Here is a 21,691-nt window from a genome sequence, read left to right on the forward strand (position 1 = left end):
CTCCGGAACACTTTCATTGTCCTAAACCAAACCTCTTGTACCCATGAAACAAAAGCTCCCCATGTGCTCCTCCCCCAAGCCTCTGGGAACCACTATCATACTTTCCGTCTTTATTAATTTGCCTATTCTAGGTACCTCATATAAGTGGAATTCTACTCTCTTTTACATTTAGGGGTTTTTCCTTGCTCCTTCTGACCCTTCTTTTCTCTTACTTTTCCTTTTTTTTTTTTTTTTTTGCGGTACGCGGGCCTCTCACTGTCGTGGCCTCTCCCGTTGCGGAGCACAGGCTCCGGACGCGCAGGCTCAGCGGCCATGGCTCACGGGCCCAGCCGCTCCGCAGCATGTGGGATCTTCCTGGACCCAGGGCAGGAACCCGTGTCCCCTGCATCGGCAGGAGGACTCTCAACCACTGTGCCGCCAGGGAAGCCCTCTTACTTTTCCTTTTTGTTTTCGTTGTTCCTTGTAGCTGCCCTTTCCATGCATTGTCTTATTTTCTCTGTCCTTTTCTGCATCCTTAGTCGCCACCTGCTATAGGGCACTGCCTTAACATTTTCTTGTTTCTTATATTCACACATAATTTTTAGGTTTTTAATTCATTCTTTCATAAAGTTGTTCTGTTATATTTAAATGTGTCACTGAACATTTAAGGGCAGAAATATGACTCTAAAAATTTTTGAAAGCAGGTTTCTGGAAAGGGCTAGCTCATAAAATGACAGCACTAGAAAGCTAGAGAGGAGAGCAGAGTTGATGTAGTTAGAAGGGATTTGCCAGAGAAACTTCTACCTGTTTGAAAACCATTGTAGGATTTACATAAACTCAGGGACTATCAAATAACCTAAGCATTCTCTGGCATTTTTCTTCTGATCATGCTCTAACTGCCTCCCTCCACCACAAAAAAAAAAAAAAAAATCACAAAGAGAGAAAAGCCCATCTCTTCAGTGGCAAAAGACAGGAGTCCTAGAGTTCAGCTGCAAAGGCAAACGGACTCCTTCTGTCTGATAAGGGGCAAGTTAGGCACTCTGCTGATTAGTGTTCAATACCAACTTTTCCCTGAAATCTCAACTTCCAGAGCAGGCAGAAGCAGACTCTTTGGGAGAAGTTATGGACAGTACAAGCACCAACCCTTTAAACACACAAACATAGTACATGGAGATAGATACAATAAATGTACATTTCTTAAAATCTGGAAAATAAAGTAAAAATTAAAATCACTCCAAATTCCTATCATCCTTTTGCCCACCTTCTCACATACTTCTTTCCATGCACCAGAACTCTTTGAAATATACTGCAGCCAGAAATGAAAGAACGTTCAAGATTTGTAAGTAAATTACAACTAATAAATCTAGATTTAGCTTAAGCCGTTCTATAGAAGCAATCGTGGGTATTTGAGCGTGCATGGTCATAGACAATGGATCCTCCTTAAAATGGGAAAAATAAAAGAGCTTATCTCAAAAAGTGTTGTGACAACTAAATTAAATGTGTATGTAAATGACCCGGCATTAATCCTAATTCCCTGTACCTCAGAACTGCTATGCGCAAAATAAAATGGCTATTAAGAAAATCTAGGCTATCACCCAGCATGTGGATTTAAAATCGTAATGTTGCAAATGTTGGGATACCTGCTTTTGTAATGATTATATTTATTTTTTAAAAGCTCCAACTATGACTTTATTCGTGCTTCCTCAGTTTTTTTTGGTCTGGGGAAAACACAGGTCATTGGCACATGCAGCTGACGACCAGCAGCTGGTCTGCAAATTCAAACCTACAGTGTGGTTATAAGAATAGCATTCCTGGGCTTCCCTGGTGGCGCAGTGGTTGAGAGTCCACCTGCCGATGCAGGGGGCACGGGTTCGTGCCCCGGTCCCGGAGCACAGGTCCCGGAGGATCCCACGTGCCACGGAGCAGCTGGGCCCGTGAGCCATGGCCGCTGGGCCTGCGCGTCCGGAGCCTGTACTCCGCAACGGGAGAGGCCACAACAGTGAGAGGCCCGCGTACCGCAAAAAAAAAAGAATAAAAAAGAATAGCATTCCACTCTTTTCCCCCTTTTTTCCTCAATATGCCAAAGTTCCTGTTTTGTACCTTTTACTGTTGCTTTATCTGTATCATCTGTGTGTGTTTTTCTCAACCTCTTAGTCCTTTATACTCATCTTTTCAGCCCTCCCTCTGTAGTTTCTTTCTTACTACCCTACATCTTTCTTCCTCCTCATTTTTATTCCCTGTTTAATTCTCTCCTCTCCTCTTTTGCATTTGCATTTTCTCCCGTTCACATTTATTCTGTAGCACTTTCTAGTAAAACCAGTGACTGTAAAATTTTCTTACCATCTTGCAGTCAGGTTCATGATACCTATCCATTTTGGAAATTTATCAGCCTAGAAATCTTTTACCCAAAGTCATGTTAATGATAATAGCACAACCAGGAACGTCAGTGAATATATGAATTTTGAGAACAAAATAGTAACATGTCTATAGGTAGGGTTTTTTTTCTTTCCCGACATTAATAAGATTCACACTTGATGTGGTATTTCAGCACCAGGTACTTCATAAGTATGCAACAAATGTTTGCTGCTCAAATTTAACTTACGTTAATCGAGGCTTTCCTTCATGTGGATTTATTTGATTCTCCCAGCAACCTCCTGATGCTGGGTAAGACATGTAACATCATGGGCTTCATGGGGATAAGGGAGTAGATGGAGGAGAGATACAGGACTGACTTAAGACTGTAGAGCTTTTTGCCTGCTACGCCAAACCTAGAACTCAAGCTTCCGAATTCCAAGGCATTGCCCCCCCCTCCCCGCCATGCCACATTGCTGCTCTCCAGGTTGTGGCCGTCATCCTGCCCAAGGGCACCACTGTTGTTATGCCAGGACAGGATTTTCTGCTCTGAGACCCAGGGGACTACTGAGCATTACTATCCACTTCTGCTCCTTGATCCACCCGATAATCCTAAAAACAGATGTTAGAACCAGCCTGCGGAGATATTAGCTATACCAACTACAACCGTAAAAGCTACCGTTTACCAAGGGCTCATCGTGTGCCAGCCGATATGATTTACGTGGGTTAGTTCACATACTCCACCGTGCACGGCAATTTAAAGCAACTGCAATTGAGTTCTCTAAATACTATACATATTACTTATGTATCTTATCAAACATTCCTAAAACTGTTTTACAGAGAAAACGTATCTACCCATATGAAGGGAAAAGAAAAAGAATCAAAGTATTAAAGAGAGCAAAATAAAATCAAAGTAGAACCAATGAACCTGGTCTCCCAAGTCATTTCCCTTGCGGCACTGAGTCACCAACCTATGCCATTAGCCTTGCTGATGGACCAGTCCCAGCCCAGCACTGAGCTAGTGACATAGGGAAGTAAATCTTTATATTTAAGATCGTCTCGGCTGTTCGTTCTCAATGCTAAAGGTCTTCTTGCCATAGAGAGGCACTACCTGTGCTCAAGGTAGAGTCAGCCCTCTGTATCCACGGGTTCCACAGCCATGGTTTCAACCAACCATGGATGGAACCCTTGGATACCAAGGGCCAACTGTACTATGATATTTTACATAAGGGACTTGAGCATCCCTGGGTTTTGGTGTTTGTGGGAGGAGGAGGGGCTCCTCGAACCGATCCCCCGCAGATCCCAGGGACGACTGTATCTATAAAACCTCCCTGTAAGACCCTCCTATATGCCTGTGTTAACTGTTGGGGCATTGTCAGCAGATCAGAGCAGAACTGGGGGATGTTATAATAAGAGGAAAATAAAGAAATCCCATGTCTATGAAGAAGGAACGCTAGTGCAGATATCATATCAATTAAGGGCATGGGGGGTGCGGTGGGGTAGAGAATCTCATTGCCAAATATAAATCCCAAAGAAAAGAAAATAGTCCTGACAATAAAAATTACTATTATATTACTGATATGAAAAGAGAAGAGCGTGGTTCTAAGTTCACTGAAAAGTTTCCCTTCGGTCTTGAGTGATTCTTCTCCAGAGCCTCCCAGGAGTACAAGCCTATAATTTTAATTATATCTTGGCATTCTTATAAAGCAAACAGCCTGCTCAGGCAGTATTTATTACACCTGTTAGGAAGAATACTTATGAATATGCTTCACAGATTCCAACCACAGTGATCTACAGTGGGCCTTTTCAAGGACAGAAGGGGTGAGCTGGGATGCACGTTGGAGAAAAGTTGCTCATTAAGGGAAGGTTTGTTATCCGGGAACGTATAATTAAGGCGACGGTCCCACCTTCTGTGACAGGCAACACTCGGGTAGTTGTTTGATTGCTGTGTGGGTCAGGGATCAGCTCCTGCTACAAGATGTAGCCGCATTAGTGTGTTAGTGAACAGGTTAGGAAGTAAATTACAGCTGCCTCTCTCAAGCACATTACTGTCGGTCTTCATTGCTTTGTTTTTACTGTACAGCAGCAGGACTGTGGCTTCTGAAGACTTTGTGTGACAGGTTAGGCATTTTATCCTTTGAGTAAACAGTAATCATGGTATGAAGAAAGTGGGGCATTGGAGAATTTTTCCTATTCTTTGAGAATTCCACTCTTCCTTTTTAGTTTGCTCCAAGGGCTCATTTGGGGATACATATATTAAGCCCTTTAAATAGTTCATAATAAATCTTTGTCTCAGGCTGATTCTGACAGTTTTTTAAAGAGTCTTTTAAGAGAGACTCCTCAATCATTTGTTAATCCACGGGGTGATCTGCAGACTTCGGGAAAAAAATAACAGCCAGGGCTCTTGGGTAGTGAAAATACAATGTAGGAAAAAAATATATAAATATGGAAAATCCCAAGAATATCATCTTACTGAGATGACTTACATGTTCTGCATGTATCTAAATGCTTGCTTTCTTTCCCAACAAGCCACAAAGGGAAAGGAAAAGAATTGTCAAAATAGCAAGGATTGTTATTGATAATTTTATGTTTTCGGACTTACATGCATCTCCTAAAATGTTAGACTTCAAATTGTGTAAGAGAATATTCTTTTTAAAGTAAACTAACTCTCTTGGTAGAAAGATAATTTCTCCTCTGCCCTTGATTCGCCTTTAAGTCTACTTCTGTCTTCCCCTAAATTACTTACATACAAACTATTTTACCTGGTCGGGGAGAGGCACTCTACTTTTCGAGGAAGGATTGTAGATGTTGATTATTAGTGTCAACAAAAGAATTTTGAAGGGCAAGACATAACTTTCAGAATAAAGACCTTTCTAGGTTGGCTTTACGTATTTTAGCTTCCATTTTAGATATAAGTTAGTTTGTCTAGTATATTAGATGTTTATAAGTTAAAGAATATAACACGATTTTAGCACCAAAAGAATAATATATGACACTTGCCAGAAGAAAGTAAAGGCAATATTATCTCCCATGTAAATAATTAATACCAGAAATCATTACAATACCTGTGCGTTATTTGTGCAATGAGTGGAAAATATTCTAAAGCCTCTCTACAGAATAAAAGAGTGCTCGATCACAAGTGTTTTATGTATAAATCATTTGCTATTTCAGGGAAACTTATTTGGATGTATTTGGTTTGGCTTGTAACTGAAGTGATTCAGGAGGAAACTAAAGACACAGGTCATACCTCTGAGTCAAACATGAGGATAAGCATCACAAGAGGGGCATTTTCTCCAGGTATATGATCTGAACTTTCATGTCATTTCTAAAATGCAGCTTCTCAAGCTATTAAAAAATACTGAGAACTTTACTAATGATATGGAAACAGAGTTTGTTAGAAATAAACGCAATAATAAAATGGAGAAGTGGGCAAACAACAGCCTACTGTTATAGATGGATTCATTCACACGTAAGGTCAAACAATTGAAGACCTAGAGCAAGGGCGACCATAAATACCTGGTGTCCCTGCTCTGGAGAGGATTAACCACAAAACAATTATGACGAATGTGGTGGGAGCGTTCAGCTACCAGGCAACAGGAAATATGTGGTGCCAGTCTTTAAAATAATCATTTGGCATTACAGAATATACAGTTTAGTCCCAGATGCCATCCTGATATAACGCTAAAGTGTTGATGTTAAAAATATCAAGTACCTCATTAGAGCATTATATGCGAAGCAGGAAAGGGGGCAGTAATTATAATAGTATCAACACACTTGCTTTGCACCCAGTTTGAGAAAAGGCTGCTTCTACCCCATTTTCACCATCACCGGTAGCAATAAATAGCCTTTATGTTTTTAAATTGAAGGAAAAAGGGTACAGCAAAGCTACTTGCGAACGATATAAATAGAATCATTAAAAAAATGACTGCTTTTTTATCCCCCCCACTTGGGAAGACTATGCATAGCCTTGAAGACAGTATACAAATGACCTAACGTCAAGTTCAGATACGGAAATGATGCCTACACGTGTATTGTGATGCCTACACGTATATCAGCTGACCAAGATCCTAAGGATGGAGTCCTGTCTTCTTTGCAGCAAAGCAGGGCTACTTCTGCCAGGGGGTAAGAAGACTTTGTTTAGGTGCTGAGATAGGGCAGTGGTCATTGAAACTTACTGGGATCATAAGATAAAGGAAAATTTGCTTAATTAAAGGTGTCAAAAATAGATATTCATTAGCAAAATAACAGATATAGATAATTATGGGGTTATCTCCCATTTCTGGCTCCTCTAAATTATTACAAAGTATAAATAATGTTACTAAGAATATTCTCCAATAAATAAACCTCAGTTCTTTATTGATGATGGATTTAATATAGTACTTCGAACTGAAAACACTTTGAAAAATAACCACTTCAAGATGTGTTGGAATAGAGCCATAATAAAACCAACAAATTTTAGCTGCCTAGTCAAATTCCTCCTGTATGATAAAAAATAATAAATTAGCAGAAGATACTGACTCAGGAGACATTTGTGGAGACCTGCCAACCCAGGCTCTCCTCTCCACCCAGAACACACACGTTCACACAGGAAAATAAAAACTGGCCGCTGTGCTGGACCCCATATCCAAGAAGGGAAATTTGAAAAAGCCACTTCATCACACCAACGTTCACTTGAATTTTCAATTATTGCCCGGCTCTCTAACACTCTCCAGTGAGAAAGTTCCAGCCATTCAGAACCTTTTCTGTGTCAAACAGATTTATCCCCGGCCAGTCTCCTAAACTCCTCCATTCTTCCTTCTTGCTAACCACGTGACTCTCTCACACGAAACCCTTCCTCGGTGCCACACAGAGTCCTCATTCTTCCATGAGCAGGGGTTCCAGAGTTAACAGGTAAAACTACAGCCTTCCCAGTTAAATTTGAAACGTACATGCAATATTTGGGTCATACTAAAAAAAGCAGTCATCGTTTATCTGAAATTCAAATTTAACAAGGTGTCCTGTGTGTTCATCTGGGAACCGTCATTAGGAGTAAGCTCTGCTATTGCCACCATCTTCTCCACAAGCCCCACCTCTGCTTCTTCACCTTTATTGAAGCCCTTTTCCCTTAGAGCCCAATACTCTGGAAACTTGCTCTTAACAGAGGCCATGATTCATTCCTACGTTTCTAACTCTCCCAGCATGAAAAAGCAGTGGTTATCACCCGGCGCTCCCACTGCCGCTTCCGCAACATTTCCCCCAACCTCAGCATATAAAAACTTCCTCTTAAAAAAGAACAAAACAGCATTCCTTACCTGTTCTCAATGCCGCTGTCTGTCAACACCCACACCTTTCGTAAACCTTCCTCAATGGCGAAGGCTGGTGCTATGAGGTCTGCGCAGCCGTCTCCACCGGACAGCAACAGACGCCAGAGTCAGAGTATCCAGGATGGGTCCCGATTCCACACAGATTTCCTCGACTGCCAAAGCTCAACAAACTCATTTCTTGACTTACCTATAGTCACCCATTGGCACAGCCATTCCTTGACCTTTAACCATGCTTCATTTTTAAAATGCCAACTACCTGTTAGAAAAAATAGAGAAAACCTTTCTAAGATATGAGAGCAACCAAAAAAGAAGTTACAAAGGGAAAAATGTATAGATTTCTCTATATAAAATTTAAAAAACATATGTTTATCAATGAACATCCTAAACAGAAGTAAAAAGCAAAAAAATGGGGAAATGTTTGCAAGAAATATGGCAAAGATAATATCCTTAATACATATATCTAAGTATCTCATTCAAATTGATAAGAAAAGAGAGTAAAACTCAGTTGGAAAATAGAGGACATAAATGAGTCACTGAAAAAAATTCAAGTAGCCAGTAAGTATGTATTAAAACATTATTCAACATCATTAGAAAGAAAAATGCAAATTAAGCATGTGAGATGTTTTTACATATTGCTTTTCAGGGTATCTTCTCTGTATCTTCTGCTAATTTAATATTTTTAGCAAACAACACATATATTAAGATGGCACTTAATATGGACATCAAACATTGCTGAGAAACATAGAAACTGATAACACAGCACAACTTTTCTGGAAAACAAATTGTACATATTAGCTCTAAACAAAAAAGCTTATCCTCTTTGACCCAGTAATACTCTTTCTAGAAATCCACCCAAAGACGTGATAAGAAAGTTGAAGGAAGATTAATTTCAAAGAAATTCATCACCATGTAATGGAACATTACACAGCCAGGAAAAATAGTGTATTTGAAAGTGATGAACTGATGTAGGCACATGCAGATACTATCATTTCTTATTTTTAAAGCTGTCTTGCAACCAAGGCCGCTAGAGCCCCAACGTCCTTTTATTCCCCAAACAGTGTCTAATCAAAGCCCAGCTATTATCCCCTAGTGAGCTGTGACTTTTTTTTAACATTAAAAAATGTAGGAGATATGGGTGTGATCCCACTTTTGAAATAAATATATAAATAAATAGTAAATAAGGCAGCAACAGAACATATTAGTGTTAATAGTGACTGTAGCTGGGGATAAGGTTACTGGGTTGTTTTTTTTTTCTTATTTATACTTTTGCATATCTTCCAATTTTTCTATGAATGTAGAAAAAATATATAGATCAAAAAGATGAACTTGGGCTCCCCTGGTGGCGCAGTGGTTGGGAGTCCACCTGCCGATGCAGGGGACACGGGTTCGTGCCCCGGTCCGGGAAGATCCCACATGCCGCGGAGCGGCTGGGCCCATGAGCCATGGCCGCTGGGCCTGCACGTCCGGAGCCTGTGCTCCGCAACGGGAGAGGCCACAACAGTGAGAGGCCCACGTACCACAAAAAAAAAGATGAACTTGTTTAAAAGCAACAAATAGCATTCTCACAAATCATTCTGGGAAGAAAGCCCCCCCCTTACCGGCTGTCTCACCCACATCACCACCTCTACCCCACCCCTACCCCTGTCATTCTTTCCTGTTCCCCAGCTCATCACTCTATCCATCCTCACTTGCTTGTCTCTTAACCCTTTGGAGTCCCTCACTCTATTGTCTTTCTTTCATTACCATTGAGCCCGCTCCCATCCCTGGGAAAAACCCACTATCCTGAGCAATGCCTTGAAAAACCACAAAGCCATTATTATTAGGGTACCCTAGAAAATCAGTGCGCTTACAGTTAAGTCATGCAACTTCTAACCACTGTGTAATCTTATTGCTTATTTTCTATTGATCCTCCTTGCTTTGCCCACATGAGCTGCTCCACAGCTTTTTTCTTTACTCTCAAAATCCCCTCCTTCTCCTACTTCCTTTATCTCAGCAAACGACCTTTACTCTATTGAGATTAAGTTGTTCAGCCCGGTTCCCATCACCCTCCCCCTCTCCCTTTTTTTGCTCACATCCTTTTTTTTCTTCCCCCCATTTCAGAGGCTCACTTCTTTTTCTGTGTTACTAACGAAATAGCCCTTAGGATTTAAATTCTTCAATTAGCATTTCTAATACAGACAACTTTAAACTCAGTCCTCTCAATCAATAAACATACTCAGCTCTCTTTATTTTCATCACCAAATTCACCAAAGAGAAGTAATCACTTATTTACTCAATCTTTATCCCACTTTTCTACTGAAGCTGCTCTCTCTGGAGATCCTCAAATAAATGACAATGCCAATAGGTTCATCTGGGAGGCACAGGACACTCTGGAAAATTCTTAGTGACCCCTCCCTTAGTTTCCTACATGTTAAATTATTCACCTTTAGTATATCACTTATTTTAATTTTGGACAAAAGTCCAAAGGGTAACAGTTCTAGAATTTCATCGTCACTGGCACATATCTATGCAAATAATAGTTTTCCGTAAAGCTATTTACCAGCGCAGAGCGATGAAGCTGCAACTCGAATCATGAGCCCGGAGCTGTGGCATCTTCACCCCGACATCCACATGACTTAGTGTTCTGTGACCACACAACAAAAATGTGGCCCTCATCGCTCGCTAGCCCCTTACCCTGCATCGCTCTTCTTTCGAGCATTAAGCACTTCCAGAAACGGTTATATATTTTCCCCTCCTCCCAAATGTAAGCACTGTTATAAACAGTCCCAGCTCATTATAGATACTCATAACGTATTTAATGTAAATAACTGAACAAAGACTGAGCGAGCTATAACGTCCAGTATATGCTTACATGTGCTGCGTGAAATGCTCCTTGTCTTTAGGGCTATGTGCCGAGTAAGGACCAGGAGTTCCAGGCACAGGCAGAAGATCAACCTTCAACAACCTAAAAGGTGCCCTCTCAGGCCACACATCTGCACTTTGCAGGTGGAGAGCGATACTTTGTGTATCAATGGTTTGAATCACTGCCTGATTTTTCACCCAGTGCTGCATAACTGTTTCTCATCACATGGCATTGTTGTAGTTAGTCACAGACCTTTTAAGCAATGGAAAGGCAGAATGCATATGTGTGTGTCTGCAAGTGCCTCTGTAACCAGACTCCTCTATATGACTCCTTTTGAAAATATGGTATGTCGACAACATCTGTGCCTGAGATGGAGATTTGGCCAGAATGCTAAGAAAATAAACGTGGCAGTTCAACTCGATACTGGCAACCAGTTACTGCCCCATGGATAGGCTGCACCGAAGATTCATGTATATAAAATAGTATATTAAAGTAAACTTACAAAAGCAAAGAGCAATCATTGCAACCATAATTTTTTCTTCCTCTTTGGGATTCTAATTTTAAAAGCATTAAAGAAGACAGCTGCTCATGCTGTGATATGCGCTAAACAGCCTGAAGGATGGAAAAAAATATATTTGTAGCTCATAATAACTATTGACCTTTCTGATATACAATGTTCTCTGTGTTAGCTATTCGGTTCTATCAACAGTGAAGATTGAACATGACTTTTTAATAGAAAACATGGGGTTTCAAGCTGCCTTCACAAAGGTGTTTATGTATTGTTATTTTGTTTTGTACTACAAAGACTAAGTCCTGATGCCCTTTGTCTGACATCGTGTTTGTCGTTAAAAAAAGAAAGAAAGGAAAGGAAGGAAGGAAATAAAAGAAGGAAACAGAAAAGGCAAAAAAGCCTCAATGTTATTGAGTATGTTTTATATGAGGAATTGGCTCGTAACCACTTTATAGTCATGATAAAAGCACTGCCACACTCGATCCCACAAGCAATATTGGTAATGGAATCCAAGCAGCATCCCGGGAGGACATGCTACATTTTTCTCCCAGAATAGATCCCTCAAGTGGCAACATTTATAGGGAGTCTCCAGTAAGATTTAAAACCGTTGCAGTATTCAGATGGCATGTTCTTTGGAGTACACAGCCTGCTGCAGAACGGGTCATGTGGGATCTCATAGACTCTCAAAGTCTATCTTTCCAATACCCAGTCTTTCCCCTTGAACTTTCCTGAAGCTTAGCAGTTGTGTATAGAAACACCCACTGGTAGCAGCTTGGCTCTGACACTGTGTGTATTTCCCCCAGAGTGGTATCATCCAAACACCAACTGTGGAGCAGCAGGCGGCAGCTGAACACGCTCCTCTCCCTCAGGGGACAGCCCCCCAAGTAGCAACCCCAACCTTATGCGTTGCAATTCTCATCCGAGGCGTTGCCGGGGAGCTTGTGCTGACAGGTGGCATGGGATGGCAGATGATTATTTTTGCCTCTTTTTTCGGTGGATTATTTTTAATGTTATACTGAGAGAAGTTTATTACATCATTATTGAACCACAATTATTTTCACAGCTATGCTCTAGAGTTTCAGTTAATGATTCACAAGTTTCTAAACAAAGCTGAAGACACAACTCAGTGGGAGCAGGAATCAGCCCTAATGAGACTTCAATAAATTTGGCTTTTCCGTCAAACTCCAGAGCAAGCACTGACGCTGAGAGAGGCTGATTGCCGAGCCAGAGGGTAGCGGCTGCAACTGCATTGGCCTGACATCCAAAAGGTGGTACAACTTGGGTCCACAGAAAATGCTGGGCACTGCCTCCCCGCCAGTGGCCGAGGATCTCAGTGTAGCCTACTAAGGCCCATCACCCCCTTCAAAGTCACCCTGGCACATGGTTGAGGATGGTAGAGGACAGCCCAGTGGGATGGAAACCAACTCGCAAAAGACAGAGAGCAAAGTATTCTCTAATTCTGGACGAAAGCAGGCCAATCCTCTTTTAACGACCACACCCACTAGTCCATGGCTCTCAAAATAACACTTAGCAAAAAATGCTTCCTTAGAAATGAATATAAGAAGAGGACATAATGGTTCCTTCTCCTCCAAAAAAGAAAAAAAGACTTCTTGGGACAAGAGGTTTGGTGTGAGAGAATGGGCAGGGGTAAAATGAATAATTCTTCTTAAAAGAATGCATCCGAATATTACTGAATCCAACATGCAAACTGAGTGCCTACTTATGTAAAACGTAATCCTAGGCACTTGAGGGGGATACGTGGGGGCTGGAGAAGAGCAGGGAATAGATACAAAAAAGATAAGCAAGACGCCAAGCCTGCCTTTCAAGATATCACAGTCTTGCAGATGACGCTGTTGACAGCACCTTTTGCAAACTGCACATTTTAAAAACTCAGTTGAGCATTGAAAACACAGACCCCACTTAAAAAATCAGCACTGCAGGTAGTTTTCCTTACATATGTGAATTCACCAGGTACTGACACTCTGGGCAAGGCATTTCTTCTCAAAATCACATGAGTTTTACCCACGTACACGGTTGTCACATATCAAAACAAGGCTATGATTTGTCCAAAAAGAGGTTCCACGTGGGTGTTATATTATCTATCTTTGCATAACAAATTACCCTCAATACTGATAGATTTTTAAAAAGCAAAGATATCCCATTCTAGAGGTCAGGAATCCAGGAGCAGCTTGTCAGAGTTAGCTGTAGCTTGGGATCTCTCATGAGGTTGCCATAGAGATGTCAGTCAGAGCAGAGTCATCTGAACGCTTGATTGGGGCAGGAGGGTCCACATCTAAGCTCACTCACGTGACTGAGAGTAGGAAGCCTCAGTGCCTCACTACATTAGCCTCCCCATAGGGCTGCTCAAGTGTCCTTACAATACGGCAGCTGGTTCCCATCAGAGTGAATGACCCGGGAGACAGCAACAAGGAAGCCACGCTGCCTGTTATGACCAAGTCATACACCGCCAACTCTGCCACACGCTATTTATTAGAAGTAAGTCACCAAGTCTAGCCCGCACTCAAGGGGAAAGGAAGTAGGCTACACCTTGTGGGAGGAGGAGTATTGAAGAATTTGTGGCATTTTTAGATAACCACAGCTGTCATCCTGGATAAACATAAAATCCACTGGGACAATTTCCGTGAGAAAAGATTTATTTTTACCATTGGCCTACTATTGGGAAACTAAGTTGGGGAGATCTTATTACATTAATGTCAATGTTTAATGAATATTAGTTATTGAATATATTAAATATATATAAATAATACATGTATGTATATATACACATTTTATATATATTTATTTATATATATACACACACACACGTATATGTATATACATGTAAATCTTTGCTGTGGGTTTAAGGAACCATGCTATGTGCTATAGGGAATCAAAGTTAGACCTGTCTCCACCCTGCTGCCCCAGCATAAGAGATAAAATGAGAATATAAATAAATGTAAGAACTGGAATATTGGACATATCATGAACTTTGGAGTCAAACAGATCATGGCTGTGTGCTCTGCCACTGACTATCTGGGAGACTTGGACAACATATATTTTTATATAATAATAAAGATTTGGTATTTTCATCTGTCAGCTTGGGCTAAGTTATGTTGCAGTAAATAAAACAATTCCCAAATTACAACAAAGATTATTTCTGTGAGGGTGGGCTAAAGAGTCTGTCCCACATTTTCCTTATTCCAAGACCTGGGCTGATGGACCAGCCACCATCTGAAATGTTGGAAGTCACCAGAGCAGAGAGAAAGAGAAAGTAGCGCCTCGTGATCTGCTTTTCTCGAGAATTCCACCTGAAAGTGACACGACTTTTGCTCACATTCCACTGGCCACAGAAAGCCACATGATCAAACCTAACTTCCAAGTGGCTAAGGAAGTGCAGGAAAATTTTTGTAAGAAAAGAAATAACTTGTTACATACTTGACATATACTCATTCTCAAGTTCTAAAGTACATCAGTATCTAACAAAGGTAACAGCATACGCCAGTGAAACAGATTGGCTTTATCAAGATAACTGCAAAATGAACCAACATCTCTTCCCTCGTCTTGTGAAAGTCATTTTGGTTGTTGGCACTTTGCACAGAATTTCTGAAAAAGGAAAGATTCATTTAGGCAATGAAATGGTGGAAGAGTATATTTCACTTCATATCTTAATAACTTAGCCCAATGCCACTTCTCCTTTAAAAGGAAAAATACTGTGTTCACACTTGAGGAGTTTTGACTTTTCTCAAAACTTTTCTTTTCTCCCCCACCCCCATCAGGATCTGATGGCAGTTGGAGGCTCTGACACTAGGGCTGCACCACAGACATTTGGAGTGTGCTAAAAAGAAAGGCCCTCTTTACGCTTTGGCCTCATCCACTTGCAGGGACCCTGGAGAGAATCCCAGAAGTGCTCAGAATACACCTGGCCCTTGGCTTGGCCAGTGAGAACTAGATGGTTCTCAGCCACCTACCTTCATCACCACCTCCTGCCCCTTCATAATAATAAGGAAGCAGCAACTACAGTACCAGTTAGGAAATTATAAACAGAGGTGGAATAATGCAGATATACTTTCACATTATGGTGGAATTTGCCAACATAAAAATTATTACAACTTTTGCTATGAATTGTTCTGTAAATTTCACAAAATATGCAAAAACTGACATTTTAAGAGCTGAGATCATTTAGATTTACTTAAAAGTTGAGGCCCTTGAGATTCACCAAAAGAGAGTCTATTTCTTTATCTAGCTTTCAGTTGTGTGGATCTTGTTTTTGTTTTCTTTTCCAGCTCCTTGTTTATAATTCATAGGTCAAAACTGGCCATATCTGGGCTTTGACCACTTAATCCAGCTTCACCCATCAATTTCTCCTTTGTCTCCGGCAGCAGATATAACTTCTCTGAATCCCAAATTTCTATGAGATTATGCAGCAATCATGGCCTGGCTCAAAAAGCTGACAGAAAAGCGTGTGATATCTAGAAAGCACTCCAATACGCTTTTTTGACCTAGATTGGTTCCACGGTCTTAATAGAGCAGAAGTCCTAAGGATACTTTTCTCACTATTTTGTCCTCTCTTCATATCCGCCCAACACACACACACACCCCCTTTCTCTATTCAGTGCTACAATCATGTCGCACGTCACCAAGGCCATGCTCCCTTGGTTCTCTCCCAATAGAGCCTTCATCACAATCCGTGCTTCTCACCTGAGACACTTAGAAAGCTTCTGTTCTAAAGTGGCTACTCCTGTCACATGCAGATAATATGTCTCTTTGCGTGAGAGACACCACTGTCAGAGCTGGGATAACCAGAGCATATTTGCCAGCCCTTGAGCAAACGTGGCTGTGTATGTGTGTGCTGGGAATTAGTTTGTCACATATCCTTTGAAAGGGCCAGTGTGGCAGGTTACTTCTGTCCCTGTCCTCAGAATTAGAAGGCCGTGTGGAATTAAAGCAGAAATCTTTATCAGAAATCAAACTCTTTTCGAAGTTGCCCTCTCTCTTCTCCCTGACCACCCCCCAAATCCCCATGCTCTTGAAAGACAGCTTGAGGACCAGTTTAGATTTTCAATCTCAGCTCCACTGGGGCAAAATCTAACCTCAGCATTCCTCAATTATTCACAGTTACATGGTTCCTTCCTTCTTGGGTCAGGGTATCCTGGACCTCAGCCATAAAACATAGTTCGCTTTTCTGGGAAGTTGCATTTTTCCTCAGCTGTTGCAAACACAGTCTCGCTGAACAGAGCTGAACTGTTGAGGCTAAGTCTGTGGCGTGGATTCTCATGGCTTCACATTAGTTCAAGTCTCTGAGGACCAGGGCCAATAAATGTGAAAAGGACACTAGTAGATTGGCATACTTTTCTGCTTCCACCAGGATGAAAAAGTGCTATAAATTAAGTCTAACCTTAAATGTATAATCTGTCCTTGGGAGGAAGGGAAAAAAAAAAAGGGATATAGCATCTTCAAGCTCTTGGCATCCCTTACGAGAAAAAATTGGTTCTAAGGGTCTCTGATCTTGTGTTTTAGTAAAATAGAACTGCACGGCTGACTGACAGTTCTGATCTAAAGCATTTACGTTTAAGTTTTGATCTCTCTGCTTTTGATTAAAACTAATGAGCTCATTTAATTCAAAATGGGAATCTCTGATAAGAGAAATAAGGTTGATGTGATTGGATTAGAGGGGCAAATTAAACTCTTAGAGCAGAAGTTTGTGCTTATATAGTGTATTAAAAAGCTGTTGGCATATTATAGCGTGTTAGATGATGAGAAAAATTTCATAGTAATTCATATTTAATCAGAAGAAATGAAAGTACTAAATATAACATGGCTCTGCTTTTCCCTCGAGTGATAAAAAGCTGTACATTGAAAATGACATCAGATCCGTGCTCTCTAAGACAAAAAAAAGAAGAAAATCTTAAGAGAGACACATAAGAAGGGACACTTGTCAGTGGTTCCATCACCCCAGAAGAGAAATGCTATAAATATAGGAAAATATAGTTATATTAAGACAAGAATGATACAAGAAAAGCCTTAGACCACAAATAGCGAGGCTTCTGTTATTATAGTAGATCGTATTTTTCTTTCATCTGAGCATCGAGTCTAATATAAAAACTAGACATTTCTTTCCCTTAAAAATGTATGGGAGGGGCTTCCCTGGTGGCGCAGTGGTTGAGAGTCCGCCTGCCGATGAAGGGTACATGGGTTCGTGCCCCGGTGCGGGAGGATCCCACATGCCGCGGAGCGGCTGGGCCCGTGAGCCATGGCCACTGAGCCTGCGCGTCCGGAGCCTGTGCTCCGCAGCGGGAGAGGCCACAAAGGTGAGAGGCCCGCGTACCGCAAAAAAAAAAAAAAAAAGTATGGGATATGTTTCATAATTTAAAACTGAAAAGCTTGTTTTGCCTATTTTTCTCTGTGCTTTAATAGCTATTTTCACACCTACTTAATTCTTAAATCTCTTTACACATATTTCTTGACCTTCATCCTAGGGAAAATTAGTGCTCTTGTAGGGCTGCTCAAAAGAAATTCAATTTTGTTGTTGGACATGTATTTTCACTTACTTTAGAATAAGAGAAACTGTAAACTACTATTTTAGAAGGGTAAAATTAGAATATTATTAGGCTTTAAAACCCCAAAATTAATTTCTTTTCAGGAAAATAAATTTATAAAACACCTTGGAAGTTTATTTTTAAAGGAAATAGATTCACGTTGCCCTCTGGCCCATTTGCATAAAGGTGGTTTTAGATCAGCAAGGCTGCAAAGTACCATTTTAAGTCAAAACATATTCTGCTTAGTCTAAATACATGTAAAGGGAAAGAGTAACTATCTTGCTTAAGGGAAGCAACTATGATTTTCTCATATCGGAAGCAAAGAAGTAAAAACATAGAGGCTGTTTTTTATTCTGATGAGGGCAGGGGACGAGCTGCCACTAGTGACAAGAAGAGAAGGTTGACACTGGGAGTACTTTTTGATTCTGTCTGTATATCCCATTCTCAGCCCTCTACCTCGAGTCAATCGAGAAGACTTCATGCCTCTTATTCCCCATAGTGAAGGAAACTGGCTCAGAAGGGCAAGGACACGGGCCAGGGTATGGCTGCCCAATATTGATGGTGCCATGGTTCTCAGAACTCCCCAGTAGGCAACTGATCCAAGAAGGTGTTTGCAGGGAGAACAAAAAGCAAGTCATCCTTACTCTCATCAGAAGCATCTCTGCCCGAGTCTTGGTTCATCCCGTACATCTCTGGGGTCCATGTTTTTTGTGACTGTTCTCTCCATGTGCACCAGACAAGCCTCAGGATGTGCCACAGTTACTTACTTACTATCAGACCCCACTTGGGGAGCTGCTGGAACTTAAAAGGCCTGAAAAGCGCTTGCTAGAAACTGGAAAGGAGTTTCTTCAGACACATTAATTTTTCTTTTATATTTTCTGCAAAGTAGACATTTTCTAAATGAGGTAAATTGATTACTACACTCTTAGCACCCATCAGTCATTTATTTTTAGTGAACTCAAGGATCGTACCTGAGCAGTAGCTGAGAGGGGCTGTGTAGAGATCTAAATCATGTGTATGTATTTTTGTATTCTTCAGTGGAATCAACCAGCCCCAGTCTGCTAACCACTGACAACACTCTTGAGCGTTCGTTTTTCATCCGAATGAAATCTACGCTGACCAAACGTGGCGTGCACATCAAATCATCAGGATATAAGGTAAGCTGGGCTCCAGCAGGGGAAAGACTTCTGTCTCGGGTCAATCCTAGGTCACTTGCATTGGGTTTTCCAGCTGCTTTGGGCCCATCTAATCAATACATGTGATCTGGAGCGGCCCACAGGGTTCTTAGTTATCTTCCTGTCTCAAGTCAGGGGATTCATCACACCCCTCATTCTCACTTCAGACAGTGCTGGTGCCCTAAATGCCTCAGCGAGTGTCTTTCCTTAAAACACATGTTAATAATGTATCAAGTGCTTCAGCACATGCTAGAAATTCACTTTGATGGAGAAGGTAAGCCAAATTCACATCAGTCCTTAAGATGACATTCTAGAACTACTACTATAAGAATTCTACTTCTCCCGCCTCCCCCTTCCAATCCCCCCTTTCTTTTTAGAGAAAGACTGTCCATTTTAATAACAGCTTGGCCACCAAGATTCATACATGTAGATAAAAAAATCAGGCTGGACATCAGAAATCCTAATTTTGAAATCACAGTGACTGAACATTCAGTCACACCTTAGCATAGATAGAACACTCCACATACGGAAAATATGTTCCGCACAACAGCAAAGACCAAGTCCAGAGTCGTAATCTACATTATTACCATTCTAAGGTTAAGGATATAAAAGCTTTCTAATCTTGGGAAATTCCAACGTTTCAGTTACTATAGCAACATAAATTAAGACCTATGAAATTCATGAAATGCCTTTGGCAACCCGAATCTTATCAGTTTTACAACACACTAACCAATCTTTCAAACAATATTTATTATATGAGGAGGGCAAACAGATGGAATACACTGTCGCTGTGGCCGGCATGACCTTTCCCCACTGGGGAGTCTAGAGCTTGCAGTAGCCCAGCTCTTGTGGGACAATGCCATAACCTTGTCAGGGATGGTAACGGTCATTTTCATCAGGCTTTAAAAACCTTACATAAGTCATCAGGAGGCTAGCAGCTGCAGAAAAGTTAGAATCAGGCATTTTCTTTGACATTAATTCTTCTGTAAAAAGGAAGGTTGTGGTAAAGCAGGTCCTTCTAAGGATGACTTTTAGCTGAGCTGTCCTACAGCCCAAAGGGCACATGTGGAACACCCTTAACCTTTAACAGGGTTCAAAGCAAGGGAGAGGCCCCCCGGGCAGCGCCCTGTGCAGTAGCTCCCCCTACAGAGGGATTTGTTGGCCTGTTACAAAGGGATATGTCGGAGGACAGAAAACAGACTATCTTTAGGACCATCATGTATTTTTCTGCCTCACGGAAACACTGTACATTTATTAGTTGTTAACTGTGTAGCCTTAGCCAGTTTGGAATTCTATAAGCAAACTATAGGTGTAGTGATTATTGTCATTTTAATGCCAGAAAGATGCATTCTTGGCATTCCAACTTTTCTGTCAGCATTTGTTCTTCACCTTTCCTGGTTTTTCCTGGTCTGTAGCAGGCATATCCCAGAAGGGAAGAAGGGTGGAAGAGGTGAGGTATATTTTGAAAAAGCAATATCTAGTGTAATTCAATATCATTAGATAACTTAATTTTTTGAAAACCAACAAAAAATTATTATTACTTTCATACAACAAACTAGAGATTGTAAAGCTCTGCAACATTTTATTTGCCCAAAAGTGGGAGGTATGGTAAAAAAAAAAATCATAATAACAACAATATAGAGAAATAGTTTGAGTTTCAGTCTAGGCAAGAGACTAAGTGACTTGGGTTCTGTTGGTTCTGTCATTCGGGCAGCTCAGTCAAGCTGTTTGGCTACATGATCTGAAATTGGAGAAGCTAATTTCTTAAATATTGACAGAACATTCATTCATTATTTTGACAAATGTTTATTGAACTCCTAATATGGAGCTTGTTCAAGATCCCAAACTCATCTTTGAACACCAAAAAGTCCCTGCCAACTGCTAACGAACAGGGGGAAAAGAGACCGTAATAAGTAAATAAATGAAGAAGGTGATTTCAGAGAGCGACGAAGGCTAAAACAACAGTAGCTAACATTTGTGTGCACTACAATATGCTGAGCGTGGGACAGCTTATGTGTGTCAGTCCTCATGACAATACAGGAGGAAAGCGTTTTCATTGTTTCCATTTTACAGACGAAGAAACTAAGGCTGGAGAGGTTAATTACACACCCAAGTTCACACACTGAAGGGACAGAGCTGGGGTTTGAACTCGGGGAGTCTGGCTCCATGTCCCCTGCACTTAACCACTAGGCCACACTATTAGGCAGAGAGTGAAGCAAGGTAATGTGAGGGAGTGGCTGGTGGGGACCACTTTAGACAGGGTCACAGAAGGTCTCCCTGAGGAGGTGACATGTCACCTATGGGAGGTGAATGAAAAGGGACCTCCATGAAAATATAAATGGAAGAAGAGTGTTTCTGGAGCTCCTCTGGTTTAGGATTAAGACACCCTGCTCTACGAAGGGAAACAAAATATTAAAAAGCATAACCTTGAACATCCAGGATTAGAAGAGATTCAGAAGCTGTCCCAGTTTCCATCAAATTATATAATGTTAAAGTAAGCATACTCCTCTGACAGCACCTCTTTCTCAAGATATCCTGAAAGTCTCCACCCAATGCTTACTTTCCTCCCCAGAACTGGTAACATGAGAGCTGATTCATCCACTGTTCCCCCAATAAGATGAATCATTCAACAGACCCAGATCTCCCCTCCACCTCCACAGTGAACTTCCCTCATTAATTAACCTTGTCTGGAAGTTAGTGGAAGAGCTGATGAGAAGCCGTGACATGACACAGCTGAATAACATCCCTATTTATCTGTTCATTCTCAGTAAATAAATCTAACAGCTTATAAAACATTCAAATAAAACTGGTAATCACCCCACCACCACACAATAAACACCAATAAAAAGAAACAGAGATGATAATTTCTCCATACTCCCAATATCCACCCTAATTTATTACCATTGTTTGCTTCTTTCCTTTCCCTTAAAGATGCAAGATGTTAAGCCTTGCTCAGTGCATGTCACTATATTTCTCTCCATTTTTTCTGTGTC

General features: G+C 41.0%; 1 protein-coding gene and 1 long non-coding RNA gene across 6 annotated transcripts in view; one reads left to right on the top strand and one right to left on the bottom strand.

Annotated features, from left to right (window-relative positions):
• The window catches only part of NPAS3 (neuronal PAS domain protein 3), an 867,013-nt gene that overhangs the window by 780,920 nt on the left and 64,402 nt on the right, over positions 1-21,691 (top strand). For all 4 annotated transcript variants that reach the window (XM_049705378.1, XM_049705380.1, XM_049705379.1 and 1 more), the window contains exon 6: positions 18,562-18,680. In XM_049705378.1, the coding sequence (XP_049561335.1) occupies positions 18,562-18,680 (119 nt within the window). The remainder of the gene's footprint in view (positions 1-18,561; positions 18,681-21,691) is intronic.
• LOC117198738 (uncharacterized) overlaps positions 1-21,691 on the bottom strand; it is a 251,853-nt gene that overhangs the window by 89,475 nt on the left and 140,687 nt on the right. Inside the window, exon 3 of one of the 2 annotated variants that reach the window (XR_007475280.1) lies at positions 7,822-7,890. This is a non-coding gene — a long non-coding RNA (uncharacterized LOC117198738). Of the gene's footprint in view, positions 1-7,622; positions 7,891-21,691 lie in introns of both variants that reach the window. The other variant, XR_004479968.2, reaches the window with a different exon arrangement.

Source organism: Orcinus orca, chromosome 2 (genome assembly GCF_937001465.1).
Source record: "Orcinus orca chromosome 2, mOrcOrc1.1, whole genome shotgun sequence".
Classification (NCBI taxonomy): Eukaryota; Metazoa; Chordata; class Mammalia; order Artiodactyla; family Delphinidae; genus Orcinus; species Orcinus orca.